This window comes from Capricornis sumatraensis, chromosome 1 (genome assembly GCF_032405125.1).
Source record: "Capricornis sumatraensis isolate serow.1 chromosome 1, serow.2, whole genome shotgun sequence".
Taxonomy (NCBI): Eukaryota; Metazoa; Chordata; class Mammalia; order Artiodactyla; family Bovidae; genus Capricornis; species Capricornis sumatraensis.
In genome coordinates, this window is record NC_091069.1 from 259,974,546 (window position 1) to 259,992,765 (window position 18,220).

The following is an 18,220-nucleotide window of genomic DNA, read 5'->3' on the forward strand; positions in this document are numbered from 1 at the left end:
TCTCCGGGCCGGGGCCTTCTCTCCTCTCTCTCTAGGCCAGAGGCAGCCTCAGCTCACAGGAAGCAGAGTGTTAGTGCCCGCACGTGCACGGGCGCGTGCCCAGGGCACAGATGGCAGCAGCGCGGAAGCATCAGAGGCCACGTGGAGAGGCGCCGTGGCCGCCCGGGGTGGGAGGCGGCCGTGGCCCCCAGAGGCGCTGGGCAGCAGCGGGGAGGGCGCGCTCCCGGGGCGGCTCCGGCGCGGCCCCCGCTCTCTGCCCGCCATGGCCCCTGCTCTCTGCCCGCCGCCGCCGCGAGGAGAACGGGGCCGGGGCTGGGCACACAGGCGGGTTTCCCTTAGGGAGGTTAGCCCACCGGGAGGAGAGCCGCAGGCCCTGGCAGCGGCAGGAGAGCGGGTCCGACGCAGCCCGGAGAAGCCAGGCTCCTGGCCGTGAAGGAGCGCGTCTGAACTCACATCCGCAGCGGCTGCCCGGGAGGTGTCACCGCCAAGATTCCCGAGGAGATGCGAGAGTCGGGGTCTTCAGACCTTCTCCTGAAAGCTCTGGCCGCCTGAGGGTCTGTTCCGCCAGCTCCTCTCAGAGCGCTGGGAGCCTGCGCCCGGCCTGCACCGTGATCTCCTCGCAGAGGACGCTGAGGGCCAGCGGCTGTCCAGGCTGCTGACTCGGTCCTGGAAGGGGCGGGTGGCAGGGCTGCCTCAGGCTCCTAACCTTGCACGTGGTTTGGGAAGCATTTCGTGGTCGTTTCCTCCCACAGTGTTAGGAACGCTCCTTATTAGGTCAGGCCGGGGTTTCCTTGATAGGCTTTTGCTATTCCTGCACTCAGTTCAGTTCAGTCGCTCAGTCGTGTCCGACTCTGCGACCCTGTGGACTGCAGCAGGCCAGGCCTCCCTGTCCATCACCAACTCCCGGAGTTCACTCAGACTCACGTCCATCGAGTCGGTGATGCCATCCAGCCATCTCATCCTCTGTCATCCCCTTCTCCTCCTGCCCCCAATCCCTCCCAGCATCAGTCTTTTCCAATGAGTCAGCTCTTCACATGAGGTGGCCAAAGTACTGGAGTTTCAGCTTTAGCATCATTCCTTCCAAAGAAATCCCAGGGCTGATCTCCTTCAGAATGGACTGGTTGGATCTCCTTGCAGTCCAAGGGACTCTTAGGAGTCTTCTCCAACACCACAGTTCAAAACCAGCAATTCTTCAGAGCTCAGCCTTCTTCACAGTCCAACTCTCACATCCATACATGACCATAGGAAAAACCATAGCCTTGACTAGACGGACCTTTGTTGGCAAAGTAATGTCTCTGCTTTTGAATATACTATCTAGGTTGGTCATAACTTTCCTTCCAAGGAGTAGGTGTCTTTTAATTCCATGGCTGCAGTCACCATCTGCAGTGATTTTGGAGCCCCCCAAAATAAAGTCTGACACTGTTTTTCCACTGTTTCCCCATCTATTTCCTATGAAGTGATGGGACCAGATGCCATGATCTTCATTTTCTGAATGTTGAGCTTTAAGCCAACTTTTTCACTCTCCTCTTTCACTTGCATCAAGAGGCTTTTTGGTTGCTCTTCACTTTCTGCCATAAGTGGTGGCATCTGCATATCTGAGGTGATTGATGTTACTGCACTAGGCCTTATTAAAAGTAGCCAGAAGGTCTTGGACCAGCTCTCTTACGGTTACGGTCCGGGCAGAACATCCCTCTTGTTGCTTCTTCCGTGTCTCGAGCTGCGCGTTCTGGGCGGTGCTCTTTACAGAACTTGGCATCAGGTCACCTGCTCACCATTATTTTTATCAGAGGTTCAGTCACACACTTGGTAACGCAAGGAACAACTCTGTAAAACAGCCAATACATAAATAATATAGCTAGCAGTGTTCGTAGGGACTTAAGTTGTTAGAAATATCTCCTGGTGTTGGCCAGACTCCAGGAGGGGATGTGTTACTTTCTCTCTTGCAGCCATGCACGGGTGGTCTGGGCCAAGATGGTTCCTGTGAGCTGAACAAAGTAGTTTAACAGTCAGGCACGGGAGCAGGGTTCCCTGAGTCAGACCATTCACGTGTACTTTAAGCCGTAGGCAGCATCTCCTTGGTGATTAACTTGTAGCAGAAGCAATAGAAGACAAAGGTTAAAGGAAAAGAAAGAGCCCTGTTAAGGGTCAGGTCTGCCCTTCTCTATTGCAGCCCCTCGCTCTCAGGGCCGCTTCCACAGTCTTGTGGGGAAGGGGCAGCGGCGGCTCTGGCTTCTGCTGAACGGAGGCAGCGGCGGCTCGTCACAGCATGGGGCTGATCAGCCTTCGGCAGGGAGTGCTCCTTAGAATCCTCAGTAGGTGGAACCGTTCTCTTTCATTCTTTATCTACGATTATTTTTACCTGATGAAACCCTTTAGCCCTTTTGTTCCCTAATTTATCACTGGATTTGGGCTTCCGGCTCCAGTTCCTACACAGAGCTACTAATTTTACCTTTCTGAGTGCTGTAGCCACACTAGATGCCTGTTATTCCGTTGAACAAGACTCAATAAATAGGCTGACTCACCCTTCTCCAGCTACAGTGAACTGCAGTCTCAATACTTATCTTTTTGAAGAGCAGTCTCCAGCCTTCCAGGGGTTCACAGACCCGCTGCTCTCCAGGCCCTTCAGGAGGTGGGCCGTCTTCTGAGGACGTGGCGCTGTTTCAGTCAGCGTGTGACGGCCTCACGGCTCTGCCCCGGCTGCCTTGACCGATGAGTGTGGGGTGGGTGATGCGTGTGAGTGTGGGGCAGGTGACGCGTGTGTGAGTGTGGGGTGTGTGAGTGTGAGTGTGGGGTGGGTGATGTGTGTGTGAGTGTGGGGCGGGTGACGCGTGTGTGTGTGATGCGTGTGTGGGGTGGGTGACGTGTGTGTGAGTGTGGGGTGGGTGACGCGTGTGAGTGTGAGGTGGTGACGCGTGTGTGAGTGTGGGGTGGGTGACGCGTGTGTGAGTGTGAGGTGGTGACGCGTGTGTGAGTGTGGGGTGGGTGACATGTGTGAGTGTGTGAGTGTGATGTGTGTGTGGGGTGGGTGACGTGTGTGTGAGTGTGGGGTGGGTGACATGTGTGAGTGTGTGAGTGTGATGTGTGTGTGGGGTGGGTGACGTGTGTGTGAGTGTGGGGTGGGTGACGTGTGTGTGAGTGTGGGGTGGGTGACGTGTGTGTGTGTGTGGGGTGGGTGACGTGTGTGTGTGTGTGATGCGTGTGAGTGTGGGGTGGGTGACGTGTGTGTGAGTGTGGGGTGGATGATGCGTGTGTGTGTGGGGTGGGTGATGCGTGTGTGTGTGAGTGTGATGCGTGTGAGTGTGGGGTGGGTGACGCGTGTGTGAGTGTGGGGTGGGTGACGCGTGTGTGAGTGTGGGGTGGGTGACGTGTGTGTGAGTGTGGGGTGGGTGACGCGTGTGTGAGTGTGGGGTGGGTGACGCGTGTGTGAGTGTGGGGTGGGTGACGTGTGTGAGTGTGGGGTGGGTGACGCGTGTGTGAGATGGGTGATGCGTGTGAGTGTGGGGTGGTGACGCGTGAGTGTGGGGTGGGTGACGTGTGTGTGTGGGGTGGTGACGCGTGTGTGAGTGTGGGGTGGGTGATGCGTGTGTGAGATGGGTGATGAGTGTGAGTGTGAGGTGGTGACGTGTGTGTGAGTGTGGGGTGGGTGACGTGTGTGTGACTGTGGGATGGATGATGCGTGTGAGTGTGGGGTGGGTGACGCATATGTGAGTGTGGGGTGGAAGATGCGTGTGTGAGTGTGGGGTGGGTGACGCATGTGTGAGTGTGGGGTGGGTGACGCGTGTGTGAGTGTGGGGTGGGTGACGCGTGTGAGTGTGGGGTGGATGATGCATGTGTGAGTGTGGGGTGGGTGACGTGTGTGTGAGTGTGGGGTGGATGACGTGTGTGAGTGTGAGTGTGATGCGTGTGAGTGTGGGGTGGGTGACGTGTCTGTGAGTGTGGGGTGGATGATGCGTGTGTGTGTGGGGTGGGTGATGCGTGTGTGAGTGTGAGTGTGATGCGTGTGTGGGGTGGGTGACGCGTGTGTGAGTGTGGGGTGGGTGATGTGTGTGAGTGAGTGTGATGCGTGTGAGTGTGGGGTGGGTGACGTGTGTGTGAGTGTGGAGTGGGTGATGCGTGTGAGTGTGTGAGTGTGATGCGTGTGAGTGTGGGGTGGGTGACGCGTGTGTGAGATGGGTGATGCGTGTGAGTGTGGGGTGGGTGACGTGTGTGTGTGTGTGGGGTGGTGACGCGTGTGTGAGTGGGGTGGGTGATGCGTGTGTGAGGGGTGATGCGTGTGAGTGTGAGGTGGTGACGTGTGTGTGAGTGTGGGGTGGGTGACGCGTGTGTGAGTGTGGGGTGGATGATGCGTGTGTGTGTGGGGTGGGTGATGCGTGTGTGAGTGTGTGAGTGTGATGCGTGTGTGGGGTGGGTGACGCGTGTGTGAGTTTGGGGTGGGTGATGCGTGTGAGTGTGTGAGTGTGATGTGTGTGAGTGTGGGGTGGGTGACGTGTGTGTGAGTGTGGGGTGGGTGACGCGTGTGTGTGTGGGGTGGGTGACGCGTGTGAGTGTGGGGTGGGTGACGCGTGAGTGTGGGGTGGGTGACGTGTGTGTGAGTGTGGGGTGGGTGACGCGTGTGTGAGTGTGGGGTGGGTGACGCGTGTGTGAGTGTGGGGTGGGTGACGCGTGTGTGAGTGTGGGGTGGGTGACGCGTGGGTGAGTGTGGGGTGGGTGATGCGTGTGTGTGTGGGGTGGGTGATGCGTGTGTGAGTGTGTGAGTGTGATGCGTGTGAGTGTGGGGTGGGTGACGTGTGTGTGAGGTGGGTGATGCGTGTGTGTGAGTGTGGGGTGGGTGACGTGTTTGTGGGGCGGGTGATGCGTGTGAGTGTGTGAGTGTGATGCATGTGAGTGTGGGGTGGGTGACGCGTGTGTGAGTGTGGGGTGGGTGACGTGTGTGTGTGTGTGGGGTGGGTGACGTGTGTGAGTGTGTGTGTGATGCGTGTGAGTGTGGGGTGGGTGACGTGTGTGTGTGGGGTGGATGATGCGTGTGTGTGTGGGGTGGGTGATGCGTGTGTGAGTGTGTGAGTGTGATGCGTGTGAGTGTGGGGTGGGTGACGCGTGTGTGTGAGGTGGTGACGCGTGTGTGAGTGTGGGGTGGGTGACGCGTGTGAGTGTGGGGTGGGTGATGCGTGTGTGAGTGTGGGGTGGGTGACGCGTGTGTGTGAGGTGCTGACGTGTGTGTGAGTGTGGGGTGGGTGACGCGTGTGTGAGTGTGAGGTGGTGACGCGTGTGTGAGTGGGGTGGGTGACGTTTGTGTGTGTGAGTGTGATGTGTGTGAGTGTGGGGTGGGTGACGTGTGTGTGAGTGTGGGGTGGGTGACGTGTGTGTGTGTGTGGGGTGGGTGACGTGTGTGTGTGAGTGTGATGCGTGTGAGTGTGAGGTGGGTGACGTGTGTGTGAGTGTGGGGTGGGTGATGCGTGTTTGAGTGTGTGAGTGTGATGCGTGTGAGTGTGGGGTGGGTGATGCGTGTGTGAGTGTGGGGTGGGTGACGCGTGTGTGTGAGGTGGTGACGCGTGTGTGTGGGGTGGGTGACGCGTGTGTGAGTGTGAGGTGGTGACGCGTGTGTGTGGGGTGGGTGACGTGTGTGAGTGTGTGAGTGTGATGTGTGTGAGTGTGGGGTGGGTGACGTGTGAGTGTGGGGTGGGTGACGTGTGAGTGTGGGGTGGGTGACGTGTGTGAGTGTGATGTGTGTGAGTGTGGGGTGGGTGACGTGTGTGTGAGTGTGGGGTGGGTGACGTGTGTGTGTGTGGGGTGGGTGACGTGTGTGTGTGTGATGTGTGTGAGTGTGGGGTGGGTGATGTGTGTGTGAGTGTGGGGTGGGTGACGTGTGTGTGTGTGGGGGGTGGGTGACGTGTGTGAGTGTGAGTGTGATGCGTGTGAGTGTGGGGTGGGTGACGTGTGTGTGAGTGTGGGGTGGGTGACGCGTGTGTGAGTGTGGGGTGGGTGATGCGTGTGTGTGGGGGGCGGGTAATGCGTGTGTGAGTGTGTGAGTGTGATGCGTGTGAGTGTGGGGTGGGTGACTTGTGTGTCAGGTGGGTGATGCGTGTGTGTGAGTGTGGGGCGGGTGACGCGTGTGTGACGTGGTCCTGTCCAGCTGCTGTCAGCTCATGTTCAGGCACTTTTATTTCTCTAGGCTTTTCAGGGCGACTTGGTCTCCAGGTCAGAAAGGCCTGCTTCAGCTGGACAGACCTGGAGGAGGCAGGCTGATGGCCGGAGGTTAGTACACGCCCCGAGTTAGCGCAGTTAGCAACGGGTAGGTCTTCAGAGCAGCTGCAGGCCCTCCTGCCTGGGCGGACACTTGGGAACGGCCCACCGGATCTCACAGGGGCTTAATTTAAGTCTTCTTCAGAGAGCCATTCTAATCCATAGCAGGGCAATCAACAAGGCCTTATCCCAAGTTAATCTCTTGACATATTTAAGCGGTGGTTCTTCTAGAATGTATCATTTCTGGCCGTGGATCATGGGGCATCTGATATTTACCCAAAGGTAGAAGGCTGGGATAAGCTTCAGAAATAAACTTGAGTGTCCTTCTTAATAATTCGATTAAACTTAACAATTATGTAACACGGCAACAGGTTTCCCTGGTGGCTCAGATGGTAAAGAATCCACGTGCCACACAGGAGACGCAAGTTCCCTCCCTGGGTCGGGAAGATCCCCTGGAGGAGGGCATGGCAGCCCACTCCAGTGCTCTTGCCTGGAGAATCCCATGGACAGAGGAGCCTGGCGGGCTGCAGTCATGGGGTCACAGCGAGTCGGACACGCCTGAGTGACTCACAAACACATACCATGGCAACGAGGAACTGTCTGAGAAGTGAGTCTTAGACAACAAATGCAGGCTTCAATGAGCAGAATCAGAATCTGATAGTCATTGACACATCTCTCTAAAATTATCCCCATTGTTATCAAATACAGCCAAATTAAGATTGGTTTGTTTACAAAGTGAATCTGGTTAACTGACCATATTGGTTCCCTTAAATTGGCTGTGTTGGAATTTTTCATGAGGAGTCTCAGACTGAAATTTTAAGTCTTCCCAGGGCCAGGTAAGCCATACCAAGGGCTTGTCCATAGATTTCTGCCTTACAGATTATAGGTGAATTCCTCCCTTTTTGAGGTCCCTGAAATACCTTGAGATTTTTGCACCTGTTAGGAAGTAGGTCCTTCCTAATTTACCCGACAAAGCTGCTAGGAACCTGGGAGTTTCCAGTATCTGGAGGGATCAGGTACAGAGAAAAAAAATATTTCCATTGTGCTTATAAAGGTGTACTTTACCAAACTGCTGTAAATCATAATTAACTTAAGGGGAAAGGTTTCCTTAAAACCAAAAAATCACAGCGATCTTCATCAGTTTACTCAGTCCTGTATACTTTTTTTTACTAACAGCTTTATGAAATCAGAGTTGTCTTTTAAAATATCTTGCCTGGTTTAGCATTATGATTTAAAAGTCATCAAAAACCTGTACTTGTCAGAAAGCTCTTTCTGTGACCCTGCTTAGAGCTGAAGCAGTGTGCACAGCATCGCTGTACCTGCCTGTGAATGATAAAGGGCTTAAGAAGGCAAGGTTGGAGACTGACTATAACGCTTCTTGACAAAGACGCTTAACTAAGAATCGGCCCACAGCGTGTCCACCCGCGCCCCGGCTTTCGCAGTGGCTGGCGTCACGGTTGTGGTTCTCCTGCTGCTCCTTTGCTAGAGGAGGCCTTTCAGCCTCTCCCGTGGGACAGGCCTAGTCAGCTTCTGCTTATGCGAGGTTCTTTTTCTCCTTCTAAAGGATAATCTTGCGTGTAGGTTCAAGGTGGCAGTTTCTCCCTTCCAGGGTTTTGCACACACCTTGCCACTCCCCCCGGCCTGCGGTGTTTCTGTAGAGCAGTCAGCCGACCGCCCTGCGGGGCTTCCCTTGTAATTAGCTCTTCGGGTCTCTCTTGCTGTCTTTGGAGCCCTTCCTTTAACCTTTGCCATTTTCACTGTAGCGCGTCTCAGGGCCGGCCTGTCTGGGTTTATCTTGTTTGGGACCCTCCGTGCTTCCTGTGCCTGGACGTCTATTTCCTTCTCTAGGTTCGGGCGTTTTCAGCCGTAATTTCTTCAGGTGCATTTTCAGCCTTGGGACCCCGTTGCGTGTAGATTGGCGTGCTCTGTGTCATCCCGGATCTCTCATATTGCTTTCTTTCTCTTCGTTTGACTTTCTGTCTGCTCTGGACTGGGTGACTTCTGCTCTCCTCCCAGATCAGTTATGCACTCTTCGGCATTATTCTTTCTGCGATCCGTAGCCTTTAAGTCGGCTTTCATCTCAGTGAATGAGCCTCCTGGTATTTCTTGGTTCCTCTTTAGTTGCTAGTTCTGTTTACAGGAATCTGCACTGTCAACAGCCCTGCGTACCGTCTTCAGTATTTCCACTATCTCCTTTCTGGACGCACCGTCTGTTAGATGGAAGAGGTTTGTTGCCTTGTTCTTTCGGGAACTCTCTTGGCCTTTCAGCTGGGTGTGGCCCCCTGCTTCTTCATTCCCCTCCTGTTTCTCGCCCTGAGTTTGGGGGCACGGTGGTCTGTGGTCTTGGGGGGCCGCTCTTATTTGGCGGCATCCCTGGGCAGCCCGAGTGGGCCGACTGCTTTCAGGACGTGCGCCTGCTGCTCTTTCCTCCGTGCAGCTGTTGCCCCCTCGATGGGGCAGGGGCGGGGGCTGCTGTGGTGCCAGAGCCACCTGGGTGCTGAGCCGGGCCCCCTCTCCCCTGCCTGGGCCGCCACCCTGCTCCTCCCCGGTCGCTGAGCGGAAGCCCCCAGTGTGAGGCCGGTGGGACTGGGGCACTCCCGCCGGGAGAACCCCCGTGTCCCTTCTCCAGACCTGCCCGCCTGGGCGGGTGCCCTGTGCTGTTTGTTGCTGGGGGGGCTCACAGAGGACCTCGTGGCTGGCACTGCCCTTGGCACCCCTCCACTGTGGGAGTGCAGGCAGTTGACCCTGGTGTCCCTCAGGCGCTGTGTTCACAAAGTCAACAGCACAGATGCTAACACACCCATCCGCCCAAGTCAGGTCCCAAGATCGCAGTGGGCCTGCAGTGGGGCCTGTGCTGGGGCTGCGGCCAGGCAGCCCGGGGCCTCTGCGCTGCTCTCTCTTTTGCCGTCAACTGGCAGTGTGCCCCCCTCCGGGCCTTTCTGTCTCAGCTGATGCCCACACGAGTGAGGGGGCTTCTCAGGGTGCCGGCACCTTCCCTCTTTTCCAGCCCCTTCCCAGGGACTCAGGTCCCCTCCCTGTCCCTTTTTCTTTTAATTGGAGGCTAATCACAGTATTGTGGTTCTGCCATACATTCAGTGTCCCTTTAAAAAGAAAACTCTTTCATCCCATCCAGGGGCGTGGGGATCATTCTCGTGTCTCTGGGTATCTCGTATCTTCTTCCAGCATTCGGTAAGGCGTGAGATTGTTTCACAGGTAGATGTGCTTTTGATGTATTTGTGTGAGGAGGGGAGTTCCACGTCCTTCGATTCTGCCGTCTTGATTCCTCCCCCAGCATTTTAAGATAACAAGTAAAATTATAACACTGTGCCAGGACAGGTCCAAATTGTAGGCATCCCATACAACTTCTAGAGCGTCTGTACTAGCAGCGCTCACCCATACCATGTAATCTGAGGAGGTGCGTCACTCATTTGATAGTGCTTCCCATGTTCTTTGGCACACCAAACATTCCTTGTTAGTTTAAGATTTTCCCCCGAGAAGCCTTAGGGGCTCTCTGAAGGATCCCAAAGTTAGCTCAAGGTAAAAAAACTTTAATTAAAATTTGATATTTGGGGATTTTTGTCAGAAAGTTTCAAAACAGTCAAATAAGATCGTAGGTCATTTCCACACAACCCTTATTCCTTAACCAAAATAAGAAGAGCTCTTACAAGTCACTTAAAGGCACAGAAACTCCCAGAATCCGTCATCCGTGGCTGCGTTCTAGGAAAACTCTGTCCTCTTAACAGACAACACAGAATCCAGTTTTGCGCTGGCTTACTTTCACCGATGATTCACTTACTGAATCTAATCTAAACTTAGCCAGTTCTCACCGTGCGGAAGCTTCCATTACTTTCTGCATCCCTATTATTTTGCCCCTTTGTTTTCTCATCTAGAAACCACCATGTGAACTTCCATCACTTAATTTAGCATAACTCTAAAACTGCACGTTACCAAATACCTGGAGAAATCATTTGTATATCAAAGGCACAGGAAGAGAAATGCAGAGTCCTTCTCTCACTGCTTATCCAGAACCCAGCCATCTTTGGGGATTTTCCCCCCAGTTTCCAAATATCTAGTTCAGCTTAAACAAATAAATGCCAGTCACAGACAGTAATAAATATCATCTGCTCACATTCACAGTCACTTTAAGCAAAACGAGGAGAGAACAGGATTTGGACTCAGGTACTGAGACACTCATTCACATACGTCCACACACACCCAAGATAAAATCAACTGCAAAAGTCCCACTTTTCCCACGTTTAAAAATTCACTTTTAATTGGGAAGGATAATTGCTTTACAAAATTGCATTGGTTTGCACCAAACACCAGCATGGAGCAGCCCCAGGTTCGCCCGTGGCGTCCCTGACGCCTGAGCCCCCTCCTGCCTCCCGCCACACCCCACCCCTCTAGGCTGTTTCCGAGCCCTGGTTTGAGCTGAGTCTTGTGGGAAATCCGCGTTGGCTGTCTGGCCTGCACACGGCCGTGTAAGTTGCCGTGTCACTCCCTCCATACATCCCGCTCTCTCCTCCTTCTCCCCAAGTCCGTTCTCAGTATCTGGGTCTCTGTTGCTGCTCTGCAGATAGCTTTATCAGTGTTAGTATGGGATAACTGTCTTTCTCTTTCTGATGTCCTTCACCATGTGTAACAGGGACTAGGTTCATCCACCTCATTAGGACTGACTCAAATTCGTTCCTTTTCATGGCCGAGTAATATTCCATTGGGTATATATACCACAGCGTCTTTATCCATTCATCTGTCAATGGACATCTAGGTTACTTCCATGTCCTAACGATTGTAAATAGTGCTACAGTGGACACTGGGTTACACGTGTCTTTTTCAGTTTCGATTTCCTCGGGGTATATGCCTAGTAGTTGGATTGCTGAGTCATATGGTGGTTTTATTCCTAGTTTTTTAAGGGATCTCCACACTGTTCTCCATAGTGGCTGTATCAATTTGCATTCCCACCAACAGTGCAAGAGGGTTCCCTTTTCTCCACACCCTCTCCGGCATTTATTATTTGTATACTTTGTGATGATGTCCATTCTGACCTGTGTGAGGTGATATATTATTGTGGTTTTGATTTGCATTTCTCTAATAATGACTGACATTACTTTGCCAGCAAAGGTCCATCTAGTCAAGGCTATGCTTTTTCCTGTGGTCATGTATGGATGTGAGAGTTGGACTGTGAAGAAAGCTGAGCGCCGAAGAATTGATGCTTTTGATCTGTGGTGTTGGAGAAGACTCTTGAGAGTCGGTTGGACTGCAAGGAGATCCAACCAGTCCATTCTAAAGGAGATTAGTCCTGGGTGTTCTTTGGAAGGAATGATGCTAAAGCTGAAACTCCAGTACTTTGGCCACCTCATGTGAAGAGTTGACTCATTGGAAAAGACTCTGATGCTGGGAGGGATTGGGGGCAGGAGGAGAAGGGGACAACAGAGGATGAGATGGCTGGATGGCATCACCGACTCGATGGAGGTGAGTCTGAGTGAACTCCAGGAGTTGGTGATGGACAGGGAGGCCTGGCGTGCTGCGATTCATGGGGTCGCAGAGTCGGACATGACTGAGCGACTGAACTGAACTGAATAAGTGATCCTTGAGCATCTTTTCTTGTGTTTCTTAGCCATTTGTATGTCTTCTTTGGAGAACTGTCTGTTTCGGTCTTTTGCCCATTTTTTGACGGGGTGGTTTTCCTGCTGTTGACTGTATGAGCTGCTTGTATATTTTTGAAATTAATCCTCTGTCCATTGTTTCATTGGCTATCGTTTTTTCCCATTCAGAGGACTGTCTTCTCACTTTGTTTAGTGTTCTTTGCTGTGCAAAAGCTTTTAATCAGGTCCCACTTGTTTGTTTTTTTTATCTCCATTACTCTAGGAGGCAGGTCATAGAGGATCGTGCTGTGATTCATGTCATAGAGTGTTCTGCCTGTTTCCTCTAGGAGTTTTAAAGTTTCCCGTCTTATATTTAGGTCTTTAATCCATTTTGAGTTTACTTTTGTGTATGATGTTAGGAAGTGTTCTAATTTCTTTTACACGTAGCTGTCCAGTTTTCCCAGCACTACCCGTTGCATATTCTTGCCTCCTTTGTCAAAAATAAGGTACCCATAGGTGCGTGGGTTTATCTCTGTCTGGGCTTTCTGTCTTACTCCATTGGTCTGTATTTCTGTTTTTGTGCCTGTACCATGCTGTCTTGATGAGTATAGCTTTGTAGTATATAGTCTGAAGTCAGGAAGGTTGGTTCCTCCAGCTCCATTCTTCTTTCTCAAGATAGCTTTGGCTATTTGGGGGTCTTTTGTTTTTCCATATGGATTGTGAGATTTCTTGGTTCTAGTTCTGTGAAATATGCCATTGGTAGTTTGACAGGGATTGCACTGATCTGTAGATTACATTTGGTAGGACCGTCATTTCCACAATATTGATTCTTCCAACCCAGGAATATGGAATCTCTCTCTGTGTTGTCTGATTTCTTTCGTCCGTGTCTCATAGTTTTCTGAATACAGCTCTTTTGCCTCTTTAGGTAGGTTTATTCCTAGGTATTTTATTCTTTTTGTTGCAATGGTGAATGGGATTGATTCCTTAATTTCTTTTTCTGATATTTCATTGTTAGTGTATAGGAATGCAGATGATTTCTGTGTATTGATGTTGTATCCTGCCACTTTGCTAAATTCACTGCTTCGCTCTAGCAATTTTCTGGCAGCACCTTTAGGGTCTTCATGTGTACTTCTGTGCGGTCTGCAGTGAGAGCTTCTCTTCTTCTCCAATCTGGATTCCTTTTCTTTCTTTTTCTTCTCTGAGTGCCGTAGCTAGCACTTCTAAAACTATGAGAAATAACCGTGGTGAGAGTGGGCACCTTTGTCTTGTTCCTCGTCTTAGAGGAAATGCTTTCGGGTTTTCACCATTGAGAATGTTTGCTGTGGGTTTATCATATATGGCCTTTATTATTTTGCCTTTCTATGCCCATTTTTGAAGTTTTTTTTTATCGTAAATGGGTGTTGAATTTTGTCAAAAGCTTTTTCTGTATCTATTGAGATTATCATATGGTTATCTTTCCATTTGTTAATATGGCTTATCACATTGATTGGTTTGCACATACTGAAGAACCTTTGCACCCCGGGGATGACCCTGACTTGACCAAGGTGTATGAGCTTTTCAATGTGCTGCTGAACTGTTAGCTGGAATTTTGTTGATGACTCTTGCGTCTGTGTTCATCAGTGATACTGGTCTGTAATTTTCTTTTTTGTGTTGTCTTTGTCTGGTTTTGGTATCAGGGTGATAATGGCCTCAAAGAATGAGTTTGGAAGTATTCCTTCCTCTGCAATTTTGTGGAAGAGTTTTAGAAGGATAGGGATTAGTTGGAGGATTAATGGAGGATACCTAAAGATTTCCCAGTTTTGCAAGAATATGCCAGGGGACTGTAGGATGGAGCAGAGCTCTGATCATCCATACCTAAGTATTCATGATTGATGCTATCAAATATCAAGCAAACAGTTCAGATCAGTCGCTCAGGGTCAGTTCCCTAGTCACAAAAAGGGAGAACCCTAACCGACGTCCCATGAGAAATGAAGCAGAATGACCTTGTCCAAAGAGGAAAATTCCAACCAATGCTCTGCCACAAGCAAAACCCACACAACGGGGACACCACACACAGGCCTAGCATGCACGAGCTGGAGCGGCTTAGCCGGCCCCCCCGGCGTCACTGAAGGGGGCCCCAGCGCTGCAGCTCTCAGTTCCAAGCAGCCTTGTGCCCTGCGGTGGTTTGCAGCTGTCAGGGGCACTGCCTCTGACATCCCCAGAGTGAAATGTACCCTGGCAGCTGCTGGGACTCAGGGAGGGGGCTGCCTCTGCCTGGGGTCAACCTGTCACCGGCACAGACTCCTGGCTGGTCTATGAAGATTCCTGGTGAATGTGTCTGTGTGCCTGACTCACAGTGAAGCCAGACAATACCACATGCTGGAGTCTGGAGCAGAGGAACGTTTACTGTAGGGTCATGCAAGAAGGGAGCTGTGTCCACAAACCCCAAACTCTCCAGAGGGTTTCAGCAAAGCAGTATTTTTTTAAATTTAAATTTATTTAATTGGAGGCTTTACAATATTGTATTTGTTTTGCCATACATCAATATGAATCTGGCACGGGTGTACACGTGTGCCCCATCCTGAATCCCTCTCCCAACTCCCCCCCTGTACCATCCCTCTGGGTCATCCCAGTGCACCAGCCCTGAGCATCCTGTATCCTGCATCAAACCTGGACTGGCAATTTGTTTCATATATGATATTATACATGTTTCAATGCCATTCTCTCAAATCATCCCACCCTCTCCCTCTCCCACAGAGTCCAAAAGACTGTTCTATACATCTGTGTCTCTTTTGCTGTCTTGCATACAGGGTTATCATTACCATCTTTCTAAATTCCATGTATATGTGTTAGTATACTGTATTGGTGTTTTTCTTTCTGGCTTACTTCACTCTGAATAATAGGCTCCAGTTTCATCCACCTCATTAGAACTGATTCAAATGTATTCTCTTTAATGGCTGAGTAATACTTCATTGTGTATATGTACCACAGCTTTCTTATCCATTCGTCTGCCGATGGACATCCAGGTTGCTTCCATGTCCTGGCTATTGTAAACAGTGCTGCGATGAACATTGGGGTACATGTGTCTCTTTCAATTCTGGTTCCCTTGGTGTATATGCCCAGCAGTGGGATTGCTGGGTCATAAGTCAGTTCTATTTCCAGCTTTTTAAGGAATCTCCACACTGTTCTCCATAGTGGTTGTACTAGTCTGCATTCCCACCAACAGTGTAAGTGGGTTCCCTTTTCTCCACACCCTCTCTAGCATTTATTACTTGTAGACTTTTGGATCGCTGCCATTCTGACTGCTGTGAGATGGTACCTCACTGTGGTCTTGATTTGCATTTCTCTGATAATGAGTGATGTTGAGCATCTTTTCACGTGTTTGTTAGCCATCTGTATGTCTTCTTTGGAGAAATGTCTAGTTCTTTGGCCCATTTTTCGATTGGGTCATTTTTCTGGAATTGAGCTGCAGGAGTTGCTTGTGTATTTTTGAGATTAGTTGTTTGTCAGTTGCCCAGCAAAGCGTTTTTAAAGGCCAGGGGAGGGAAGGGGTCCCAGGGTATGTGGTCGCTCGTGCACAGCTCTGACTGACTGATGGTGTGAGGTGATGGGGCAGTGTCACAGGGGTTAGCGTTACCAGTCCTTAGGCTCCAGGAGGCCTGGGGGCCGTGTGCTCAAGGTCATCAGGTAGGCAGCACCTTCCATTTGGTGGGGGCAGTCTCACATCTGTGAAATAGTTTAGGGAATGTGCATCAGATGCAGTTGTCTGGGTGCTTCAGAGAGCAGCTAAAGCAGCGGGTGGGGGTGGGAGGGAAGTCCTGTCTGGGGAAGGCCCCACAGGATCCAGCCTGGTTACGCTAGTGGACAGGAAGGGGCAGCCTGGAACCCACCATCCGAGTGAGCCTTCAGCTGGGGGCTTTGGCTCCAGAGCAGCCTCGAAGTCCTCGTGGGCCCCAGACACGCTGAGCTCCAGCCACTCATAACTGCACTCCCGTTTTCCTGAAGATCAACAGCACTTGACACCTGGTGCCTCCTTCTGAATGCCCTCTTCCTCTTCCTTCCGCTGTGTGTAATGTGAAGGAAGGTGCCAGCCAGCCCCGGGGCAGCAGGTGGCCGTCTCTGCTCTCCGTCCTCAGCCACGTGATCACTGCACGTGATCACTGCACGTGGTGGCTGAGGGCAGGAGAGCCTTTGTGGCCACACTGGTCACGCCCCTCAGAAGGAGGGCCCTCCATTTTTCTGATACTTTGACAAGAAAGCTTTGACAAACGTACCTGAAATAACAGCACCCCTGATATTTTAGCTCAGTAAGAGCAATGAATTGTGATTAAAAAACTGCACACCACCGATATGCTTTGAGACGCTTTTATTAATAACGAGGACATCTTTTGCGGTCACATGGTACGCTTGTTGACGGGCCCGCTGCTGCTGGGCGGCTTGCTGGCTCCGGTGCTTTGCACCTGCTGAGGCCATTCCTTTCCCGGCTGCTCCAGCCTCTGCCCCAGCCCTGGTTGGGCAGCGGTCAGCAAGAGCCCTGCCTTCAGCTACATTGTCTAGAGATTATTTTCTAAATGAGAACCTTAAATATTTGACCTGTAAGGTTGTTGTAAGTCTTTCAAGGTACAAAGAAAATGGAATTAGTTATAAAACTGGAAGCAGAATGTGTGAAACCAAATAGCGTTTCAGTTTCTCAAATGAAAACACTGCCAAGCCAGCGTGGTTGGTGTGTCCAAATCCAGAGCCCCTGGGTCGTGGGTGGGCGACGGCATTTTCAGTGGCCTTTGCTCTTCCGAGGGGCTCTGAAGCGACGGGAGTGAACGCCGCCGCAGTGAGCGCCCTCTCAGCCTCAGACCCTTCTCCGCTCAGCCTCGTCCCAGCGCCAGGTCCGGGGGCCTGGAGCTGCAGGCGCGCAGGGCAGCGTAGGAGTGAGGGGGCTCCCAGGCCTGGCTTTGTCACATGTAAGGGTCCTTGGTGTTGCCGCTGGACAACGGTCTGGGCTGTTGACAATGTTGTGATAACTTGTCTGAACATGAGAAATGTAAGACTCAAGCAGATAGAGAACTCTTGTTATTACCACCTTAATCACCCGAGACCATCTGGAGCATTTTAAAAATTCTGTCAGCCTATGGTAGATATGTATATACTGACATGGAAAGATTGCCGAGACGTGACTTTTGGTGGAAAAAAAATAAAGGAAGCTGAAGAAAAATATAACTGCTTGATTCCATGTATGTAAAAATAAAATACCCCAGAAAGTGGAGAGGGCCGAACAGGCGGCACAGCGGGAGTCTGCTGTCGAGAACTGGGAGAGCTAGCTTTTGTTGTTGTTGTTAAACTGACCTATTTGGAGTCAGTGCTCTCAGAAATGAACGCACCCTCTTGAGGCCTCAAATGTTTCCGGCCCAGCGGACGCCCCCCGCTGTCTGACCGCGAGCCGCGTCCCCGCTCACACTGTCTCATCGTCTTTCACCACAGGGACAAGCCGACCTCCTGAAATACGCCAAGAATGAGACCGTGGAGAACCTGAAGCAGATCCAGTACGCGGCCGTCTCCTGTGGGCTCAACAAACCAGGCACGGAAAACGCCGACGCCCCGAAGCCGCGGCGGAGCCTCGAGGTCATACCCGAGAAGGCAAACGATGAGACCGGAGCATGAGGGGACCTTCTAGAGGTGATCAGAGTCTGTAACTCTAGGACCAACTGTCCGCCGGATGGGACATTTGCTTTGCACTCAATAATGGAAATAATTTTGGGGATTTTAAAGCACAACTGGAATAGCTAATTGCAGTCTATTAAAACTGTGAATGTATGTAGCAGCCCTGCTTATGGAGGCAAATAAACTCTTTAACAAGAAATTCTCTTCCGGGCCCAAATATGCTGTGTTTGTATACAAAGACGTCATAATTCAGTTCCATTGTGAACAACAGACCAGCCACTCGAGTTCCTCTGAAGACAGTCTCCTAACAGAAAACAGCGTCTTAAGATGCAGATGGACTGTGTGGTCTAATCAGTATTTACTGGGGGCAGCGGGGAGGAACCAACTCCTAAAACAAGTTTTACTTGCTCATGTATGATTGCTGGGGCCTCTGGGTTCTGGATGATTCTGGCAGCATGCCTGCTGAGCGCCAGAATGTGCAGAGCCACGGGCTTCAAGGGCACCGCGGGGAGACGGCGCTCCTGGCTGGAGACCCCGCTGGGTGCGCAGGCCGTGTAAAGGCCTCCGGTGTGGCAGCAACATGCTGTACACAGCTTTTCACTGTACGAAGCAGTGGCCACATTAAAAAGGCGTTTGATGATATTTCTCCAACAGCAGTACGTGCATTTAATGAAAGTTTAACTTTAAAATTTTCCAGTTCAAGGTAATTCTACTAAGAGTGGCCAGCGACTTGGTAAACAGCTTTGTCAGAAGCGTGTCTG

General features: G+C 51.4%; 1 protein-coding gene across 1 annotated transcript in view; it reads left to right on the top strand.

Moving 5' to 3' along the window:
- PLCL2 (phospholipase C like 2) overlaps positions 1 to 17,893 on the top strand; it is a 218,020-nt gene extending 200,127 nt beyond the window's left edge. The window contains exon 6 of the mRNA XM_068981490.1: positions 17,280 to 17,893. Coding sequence (XP_068837591.1) covers positions 17,280 to 17,459 — 180 coding nt within the window. The 3' untranslated portion in view covers positions 17,460 to 17,893. The remainder of the gene's footprint in view (positions 1 to 17,279) is intronic.
- Positions 17,894 to 18,220: the final 327 nt, after the last annotated feature.